This window comes from Gloeophyllum trabeum (assembly GCF_000344685.1).
Source record: "Gloeophyllum trabeum ATCC 11539 unplaced genomic scaffold GLOTRscaffold_00006, whole genome shotgun sequence".
Lineage (NCBI taxonomy): Eukaryota > Fungi > Basidiomycota > Agaricomycetes > Gloeophyllales > Gloeophyllaceae > Gloeophyllum > Gloeophyllum trabeum.
In genome coordinates, this window is record NW_006920415.1 from 1,443,378 (window position 1) to 1,452,882 (window position 9,505).

General features: G+C 52.2%; 2 protein-coding genes across 2 annotated transcripts; both read right to left on the reverse strand.

Annotated features, from left to right (window-relative positions):
• Positions 1-1,288: 1,288 nt before the first annotated feature.
• Positions 1,289-2,990, reverse strand: GLOTRDRAFT_60723 (uncharacterized protein). Its single transcript, XM_007867749.1, has 2 exons — positions 1,698-2,990; positions 1,289-1,644 (listed from the first exon to the last, which is right to left on the reverse strand). The coding sequence occupies exon 1, from the start codon at positions 2,967-2,969 to the stop codon at positions 1,710-1,712; it is 1,260 nt and encodes a 419-aa protein (XP_007865940.1). The 5' UTR covers positions 2,970-2,990; the 3' UTR covers positions 1,289-1,644; positions 1,698-1,709.
• Positions 2,991-5,606: 2,616 nt separating this feature from the next.
• GLOTRDRAFT_129129 (uncharacterized protein) lies at positions 5,607-7,008 on the reverse strand (the record flags this gene model as incomplete). The annotated part of the gene is made up of 2 exons (XM_007867750.1): positions 5,607-5,688; positions 5,744-7,008. The coding sequence occupies 2 exons, from the start codon at positions 7,006-7,008 to the stop codon at positions 5,607-5,609; spliced, it is 1,347 nt and encodes a 448-aa protein (XP_007865941.1).
• Positions 7,009-9,505: the final 2,497 nt, after the last annotated feature.

Here is a 9,505-nt window from a genome sequence, read left to right on the forward strand (position 1 = left end):
CATCTCGCCTCATGGATCACCGAGGACTCCGACATCGCAAGCGTACTGCAGGTCAGAAACCTAATATGCTGTATAGCTTCACTAGGGCAGGTGATGGGCGGCTGAAACGACCTATGGCAGACTTAAGTTTCAAGCACACGCCATCTCGTCGTCAATAACAACATAAAACCTCACGCACTGCTTACCGCAGTTCAGAGACCGCAATGCGACGGTTTGACTCACTATTTATCCCGATCCATATTGAGTGCTGTCGCATAGCATAGCGATGAGAAACATCACTTTACCCATCTGCAGCCCTGAACGCCGAGCGGCGATCCAGTGCGCACTGAACAATCGTAGGGGGTGGAGTCGAAGTTTCAGCCGCCAAACGTGAAGTATGTATGGCAGCTCACAGAAATAAACCAAGTACGCAAGCCACCATCGTAGCGCCGCCTGGATACTCATGTTGGCCCAAGATCCGAAGCGACGGGGCGGTCGGGATAGTGATGGATAAACTGATAGGCATACCTACCTTCACTGCAGCGCCGTGGGTGCTGGTGGTCATATCGGCTCCAATTCACAGCAAATGCGAAACGATGGCGCTGCCGACCGTCGCGCTGCTTTAGGAAAGTCACCTTGGTCGCCGTCGTGGTAGACATACACGGAGACGACGAGCGAGCCGCGGAACTCGCACCAGATACATGCTGGGCAATGACTTCACTTGTCAGTGAACGGCGGTCCATGGCACCACACATGAGAGTGCCACATCAGCGCTCAGCGGAGATGTTGGAAAGCTGGGTCTGAACGATAAGACACGCACTTTGGGATGACTTCCACTGCACAGAGACGACATACCGACAATCACCTATTTCGACTGAGATGCGTTAGGGCAGGCGGCCCACAATATCTCGCCATAGTAGAGTACTCGTCATGAAAACGCTGACCGGGGGGCGGAGGACCCACAGAGACAAATTGAGGAAGCGGAGGTCATATCTCCGGCTTCAGCCTCGGAGCACCTGGATGCTTTTGGAACGCAACAAACATCCACCAAGACCGGATCAATAGGAGGCTTTGGACATCGCAACCAGAGCAGATCTGAACCTTGCAGCCCCCAGACAGCGGGCGCAGAATGTCATATCTCAGGAATTCACCCTGCCAACGCCCAGCCCAGCGACAGCTACGGAAACACTGCTCGACATTTCAATGCTCTCAACTAGAGACTACTCAACGTCGAACATCGGGGAAACCTAGCAGGACGTCAGCAGATGGGGAGCTCGGAAGAGTGCGCAGGAACATACTGGATTGATGGCGACTACCTACCCCCAAATCTTTATCATCTAAGGAATAGAGACGACTGGGTTGGACATGGAGGGAGGTACATCCTTACCCCACATCAAATACATCCATTAATAATACAAAACATGATGGAACGAAAGCAAGCGCAGAGCAACAACGACACAGAGCGATCAGAATACAGCAACGCGAGAACATGGCCCATCAGGGGTATGTTGTAATAAAAGTGATCGGTGCAAGAGCAAGCAGGACCTCTTGCAGGGCTGGCCGCGATATCAGATATGCAGAGTCCTGCGACAGGCATTGCGAGGGCTCTAGTCTAGCTGAGAGCCGGTACCACTGGACGTTATTGACGAAAGTCCCTGAAGCTACCTTGAAGCCCCACGTCAAGCTATTGTGAATACGGACGACACAAACACACTCACCTCATCGCAATTCTAGGACAGGTCGGGGGCAAGGATGCGCCTAATTGGGCGCGCCTTTGATCGGCTGTATGGATGGAAGGCGACCTCAGCGGTAACACGGAGTCGAGGAATAGAACGATTGACAGTTCGCGGCTTGTCAAGAGCAGAATAGACATCACCCGACGTATCGGACAACGTGCGGGAAGATTCCGAGCCGACGAAGCTGGGCTGGATGTCCCAGGACGAAGAGGCCAACCGACCGTCGACCTTCTTCATCGCCATTCGAAGAGCAACCTGCCACTGCCGCTGCGAATACCTCGCAGGATCGAGTTGCTTCTTGAAGCGATATTCCAGCATCGCGACGACGATGATCTCCGGGTCGAGAATGAGCTCGCGGTATAAAGACGGTAGTCGAGGGATAACCATCTTGTACGCGTTGACTTCGCGAGCGAGGGGCATGACGTTAGGGCGCTGCTTGTACTCTTCGAAGAGCTTCGCCAATCTCTCCCAATGCCATGTCTCCCCATACCTTTCCAAATCTTCGTCTTCGTCTTCTCCGAATACTAGAACGGTTGAGGCGTCCAGTAAACGAACACCTTTATCCGTGATGATAACGTTCGTGGTAGTAATACCTCGGTAGACGACACGATGCTTCTGCAAGTCGGCGAAGGCATCGTAGAGGGCTGCGCGGTCGTGGTACTGCACCACGCGTCCCACTGGGATCTCGTACATGATGCCAACGACCCCACCGTTGCTTGTAACAATGCCAAGGACTTCGAATGAGTACCCCAGGGCCGTAAGTGTTCGTGCGCCGTCGATTTCGCTGGAGACCATGTCGGCCACCCATGACTCAGGTGAGTCCATGATCTTGAGGTTAACTTCCCGCCCGCGCCATATTCCTTCCCGATATATTCGCTGATCGAGCCAGCGGGTGACATCAATCTCTTTAATGTCCACCGTCGGTGCCCAGAGATGGCAAGTGAGCGGTCTGGGGACCTTGTTCCTGTACATAAGCCGGTAGCTGCCGCTGCTCTCGCGCACCAGGTACGCGTAATTCGTCCGCCCCCACTCGATGCTCCCAAGCATCGTCTGGATGATCTCGACATCGAAAGCGGTGTTATCCCTGTACTCCTGGCGCCGCTCGCTATTTTGACCCAACTGACCCAGGAAAGATCTCGTTTGGATGGTTAGGGTGTAGCTCTCGCACCGGAACACATGAATAGGCCCGTCCCGGTCGTTGAAGACCCCGAAATAAACGACGTCCGGGGGCGATGGCTTTGTGGGCGCGTCCATCTGGATACTGGTAGACTGCAGAGCTCAGCCGGACATCAGATACACGTGTAGAGCAGTGCAAGCTGGCCTCCACCACGGGCGCTCATTCCAGCGCCCATCGATTCGCTCAGAAAGGCAGGACGCATCTGGCAGAGGCAGACGGCACGTGACCGGCACGTAGAGGAACTTCGCCGCGGAGGAGTACGTAGTGGTCCGTGGATCCCCCTTCGCATGCTTTCAGCGGCGTAACGGCGATGGAGGAGAGGTCGGGGATTCTAGCTCTATCGATATCCCAAAATGCGGTGAAATCGTGAACTCGATTTTGACCCGGGTCCTGGAAGAAACGTCTCTCCTGCTCCCCAAACGAAGCAAACATGCGCGAATAGTATGTCATGCAGTCCAAACAAGTCTGTTTACTTCACTCAACTTGGTGCTCAGATGTATACCACAGCTGCCCAAGATGTTATGATGACAGGTGGCGACGCCTCTCAATGCTCGCTGGAGGCGGATTTCCTCACAGCCTGCTACCAAGCACACAGGCAACTCTTATGTACGGGATCCTCAACGTATGAACAGCGCGAAGGTGAACCAACGCAATATGGGTCCCCTACGCCACAACTCTATCTTGATGTATGTGTGCGTAAGTCACATCTGTTACCTCAGCCGGTAACAAGCAGGGATACATTTGCCCTGAAGATTTGACGCCTGATTGGTCTTTAAATGGTGAGTCTTTACCGTGAAAGAATGTTGAGATTGTGCCGGACATGTGTCATTATCTTAGGATCGTCTTTCTCTGTCATAAAGGTACAGAAACGCACATCGAGCGTATGTGCCCCATCGCGCTGTCGGGCAGGAAGTGCACCCACCAGGATAGCATCCGCACTATCGAAGACCCAGGACCGTGTCAGGGCTGCCGCCAAAGAGTCATGGTGCTGGAACTTGATCCTTGGTACGTTCAATATATTTTTACTCCCGATGGTTTGGCCTTGAATCCCTATTTTATGCAAGGTCTCCGGCAACGATACCCCGAGGTTGCCTCACCCCATGTCCAGAAACTTTAAGGCATGCCAGATGGCAGCTACTCTCGGTAAATGATGTGCTGTTTGTGGATGAGTCGTTCCCGGAAGCCTCGCGTAACGAACACCGCGAGGACGGAAGCGACCTCGGACATTCACGATCGTTCGTGGAGAGGAAATTCCGCCCTCTTGTCCCAATTTAAAATGCGATCGACGCCCATGGCGTGGTAGGTGTTGCTCGGGCTCTACGGGGCATACTCTCCATCGTCAGGCCCCAAAGGAACATTACGCAATGCCTACGCCGCCGCACTCTTTCTATCGCCGCCCCGACATCTCCCCCGTCCCGCAATAGCTAATAATCACTCTAATCACAGTCGGCTCAAGGCAGCTTAATCTCGGGCTGGTGGATCAACAGCCACCACTCGCCACACGCCCCCGCACTCGATCAATCATACGCTACCCCGAGAACTATAATATCCGCCACTCCTCCCCTCTCTACAGCACATCAAGTATATTGTGGGCGCACCCTCACGCCAAAATACAACATTACATATCATAGTACGAAGCAAGCTAATGGCAGCACATCGCATCCCGTCCGGAACGGACCTTTCTGATCGCACTAGATATTTATCGACATCCTCGCAAACTTCACTGGACAATGTACTGTAGTGATGTTACGTAGTCTACAATTACAGGTGTAGCGCAGTAATCTCTCACTTGATTAAATGGCAACTAGGCCCAAATCTCCCATGTCTCCTGCTTCTTTCTTCCCTATGAAGTTACAGGCAGCGCAGGAAAATCCAATGGATCCTGGCTCTACCCGGTAACAGTCGCGAAGGCAGTTGTGCTTAAGCTATAACATGATCGCCACTCTGTGCGCGCCAGAAACTCAACCACACACCACTCTTGAGCGAGAGGCTCCGCTCCACCGCCAGATTTTCGCCGTGCCGTGACTGCCTCGGGCAGCGCGGGCAGAAAACCAAGTACCCGCTCTATGCTTAATAAACCACAAAAGTCAATGCCGCAATGCCCCAAAGGCTCTATTTCTCTCATATATGAGTGTAACATTTTACTAGTATACTTCTTCAGCTCCTCCTTCATCCATCGTTTACAACGAAGTTCCCCGTTAGCGTGGATCGTTGACGAGAGTTTCCCTAACATGCCACTTAGTCTATATCAAATTTTCTGACCATTTCCCTTCAACCTTCGAGAATCCTGGGCCCCCACAAGATTTTGAGGGTGGATTATAGGTCCATATGGATCCAACATGTGGCGAGACCTTGTATTTTGTGGCTGTGCTATGCACGTGTAGACCCGAGCTTCTCCCGATCGACCGATTGATCATAGCCGCAAGCCACAAAGTCCAAACAACTACATATCAGGGAGCAGAGGATACACCAAGGAACGCAGTTGATACAAAACTAGGTCATGAGGACGACAGAGATAGCAAGAAAACAAGATGATAGCAAGCGGAACAACCCTTACAACGAAAGCAGAAAACTTTGACTCGAGTACCTAAATGTAGACATACCCGACCACAACATCGGGAATCAACTTGGAAACAATACTTATATGAACGAATCAAAGATGAATGACGGCATAGCTTAATAGATCCAACATTAATCTGTCGATCCTACACTTTCTAATCCAGGATCTCCTCGAGGCGGCCAGGTTCAGTGTCATGTAGCCCGGCCGTATCTCGCATGCGCTTCGCGTACTTGACGCTGTTAAGCAAAATAAGTTAGACGCCTGCAAGAAAAGTGAGCAACGATAGCTCACAGATCCTCCAGAGTGGGAGCCAGCAACTTCTTCTTCGCCTTGGGCTTGAGGGCGACCGGCTTGCTCTTCAGTATGGTCTGTCGGTCAGGTATCCCGACAGAGAGCATCCCCGGCTTGCGTCGGGAGACGATGAGTGGTCTGTCCTCCGACGCGTCTAGATCTCCTTCGGTATTTGCGAGGAGGAGTCGCTGCTTGTGCTTGGCAACCTTCTTTGCTTGAGACTTGATAGTGAGCTCTGCAGCATACTTCCGCATCGCCCTGTGCAGTATTTGCACATAATTTAACCACGGTAGCAGTTCTTTCTCATAGTATGACGTCAGGGAAGGTCTACAGCGGGCATTAGGGAAGATGAGGTGAGTATCGGATATGGACTGGAGGTGATGTTCCATGTGCTCCGGGACGTCCTTCAGCTGGTCGAAGATATCCTGGAGTGCCTTCCAGTGGTACTCCTCCGCTCTGCGTTCCAGCTCTTCAAGCTCGTGAGGCTCAAAGTAGGCTATGCTATAGTCCAGATAGATGAAGCGCACTTTTCCGTCGTCGGTAATAATAATGTTGTGCGCGCGCATGCTATAGTAGAGAAGGCCATTGCGCTGGATTTTTGCAACGGCATCGTACACCAGCGAGCGGTCGCGGTACTGCACAGTTCGCCCATGCGGGCGCTCCCACATCCAGCCAGTCACCCTGCCCTCGATGGTGACCAAGGCGAGAACTTTGAACGTGAGATCCAGGTTGCGCAGCATGAAGTACGCGGCGTATTCCGAGAGCAGGTCCTGGACCCCACTGTGGTGGTTGCACCACGCGTAGCGGAAGCGCACGTTCTGCCCGCGCCACACGCCTTCGCCCTCGTCGTAGCTGAAGTAGCGGTGGACTTCGATCTCCTTCTCGTCAACTAATTGCGCCCAGTGATCTGTAACAATCTCTGCCCGTTTCCTGTCTCGGTACACTAGGTAGTACCCGTTGCGGTCCCGGACCACATATACCCAGTTCGCCGACACGCGGTCGAACTCGATTTGCGGTAACATGGACATCACGACCTCGAACTCCAGCTCCGTCAGATACTCCCATCTTCCGGGGGTCATGCCTGGAGTCTCGGTATCTAGCGGGCCCGTGTACTGCACTTGTACCATGATCTTTCGCCCATTCTTCATCAAGGCGAACTGCAGAGCTCGCGAGGTGTCGAACCGGTCCCGTCCTATGTATAGGATGCCTCCATTGTCTATGGCATTCTTGTAGTCTCGGACGTCGAAGACATGGACCATCGACATGATGTTCGATATCGGTCGCCAAGTATACAAGCGTAACTGATTGCACAAAGGGACCTCCCAGAAGATGGGGGATGTTCAAGTTGGCGCCTGGAGAAAGCGGGGGTTTCCCACACCTTGCTGTCCTTTCGCCCTATTGTTGCGTTTGCGGTCTATCACGTTTCTGCCCTGTCTTGTCATTCTGTGGGCGTTGAAGAGGTCGAGAAAGAGGTTCGCAATCAACTTCTATTGACTCTTCTGGCCACGAGGCCGGACAACGGTCCGTATATCAAGTTTCCCAGGATGTAAGTTGGCGGCGGCGAACTTCACTTTCGTCCGTCCATTGTCAAGAGCTCGCTCCTCCCTAGCGACACATTATACTGCAGGGGATATGCTTGCACTCAAGGACGCCCACAGAGCGACGGACGGCTCTGTCTTCTCTGTGATGCAGACTGGATGATGAGTAGTTAAACAGCCTGTCCCAGGCCAACCCGTCAACCAGCCATCTTGCAGACTCGTCTGCGTGAATGCCGCATAACCACCGTGGCTATTATCGTGAAGCTCCCCGGTCCACTCAGGTCAGCCTTTTAGTCGTCTACCACCTCCATAGCGATGCCCTCGCCCCCAAGGCGAAGGGTCAGAGAGTCGGCTCGGATACTCGAAAGGTGAACGATCATCTCCTTTGTATGGAGCAGTTAGTCACCTTTTATTGCGACAGGCATACCAGGCAAACTTTCCGCACAAAAGAGGGTCCCTCGGTACAAGAATCTGTCGAGCCTTCCGGTTCTGGCGAGCCTTCTAGGCGACACGGCCCCGCAATCTTCGAGCGACCTCTCACGACCGCTATACTGCTTTGCTATTCAGCATTATTTTTATTTCTGCTACTCCGCGCTCCACGACCTGTACGATCGATTTGCCACTTCTGCTACCTCCTCCACGTTAAGACCCTCTGGCTCTGCCTGCACGCCATCAATCATGTCTCTGTTAAGGGCGATTCCTTGGTGTTCCACTATTGGGCTTTGAAGACCTGCCTACGACTCAACCCAACAATATATTTTAAGACAATTCTACCTGAAGACCCGGCTATAAGTGGCTGGCTCTTTCTTACGACCCTTGCGCCAGGCGAAATCCGACGTTTCTCCGCTCTGCTAACGACCTTACGACACCCGTCATCCGACTCCCCTGTGCCCGCGCTGGTGCTGTCAATCTGGCTGATGCTTCGACCTCAATCAGGGTCACTCTTACGTCCCCCAGGTCCTCAGTCGCATCAGTACTCTCCGGCTCCCAACCACATCTGTCTTGGGCCTTCTACTCGGCGGACCCAATTCTCTCCCGGTGCTCCCTGCGAATTCCATAACAGGATCATGACTGTCCTCCCTCTCAGCACCCTCAACCACTTCCATGAAGAGTTTTCAGGAAGTATCTTATCTCCTAACGTCCTCATGACTCTCGTCATTGCTGTTTTCTCATCTCTCAAGCACGTTATTTTTACTCTTAAAGTCAAGATTCTTGTGCGTTAGTCATCTACCCTATCCAATGCTACTAGCAGGACACTCTTCCCGGTACCTGATCCGTATAATTGCTTGGAGTTACGCTGCTCTTATTGTTTTATCCCTATCTCTGTCTCTGACCTGCATTGTGCATCACTGCTGCATCGCTTGTTCCCTTGTCTTTCTCTGAACAAATCCTCTGCGAATCGAATTTGTGGTGTGATGTCAGTAAGCAACGCAACCCGGGCTCGCTACGGATCTGTATACGACATTCAAGACTCTCGCCCGAGCGACGGACCTATATATGGTAGCATCGGATCGGAGGCGCGTCCGATTTAACCTCCAATCACTTATAAGTCCAGGCTCCTAAACCACCGTCCTTAGCGTTCTCGCTCCTCCTTTACTAGGGCGCACGTGCAATGTTATGTAATACAAATCTATTTTTAATTTATTACCGGATACAGAACGAACAGAGGAGGAGAACGCTATAGGACGGCTGGAAGAAATCGTCTCCCCGAGATCACCGAGTATGACTAAGCATTCCGAAAGCGGTAGCGGCTGAGGCCTTCCACCAGCAGTCGGCGGCCAATGCAAGGAGCACCTGAAAACTAGGAGGGGTAAAAACTATATAGAAAGGCATAAAATGCTATCTTACTGGTACTCCCCCAGTGTACACACCCCCCGTGAACTATTGTCCCTCAGAGGAATTTATCATGGCTTGTGAACCCAATGTTCAGCCCTCAGTGACACTGTCAATGCTTGTATTTGCTTTTGTCTATGTCAGACCATTGGTGCATTATATACAAATAGAATGTGCTTCAAACTCTATAGGTATGCGCGCAACTGCTTGTACTACATCCCGCCGACTGCTGGTGGAAGGCCTCAGCCGCTACCGCTTTCGGAATGCTTAGTCATACTCGGTGATCTCGGGGAGACGATTTCTTCCAGCCGTCCTATAGCGTTCTCCTCCTCTGTTCGTTCTGTATCCGGTAATAAATTAAAATAGATTTGTATTACATAACATTGCACGT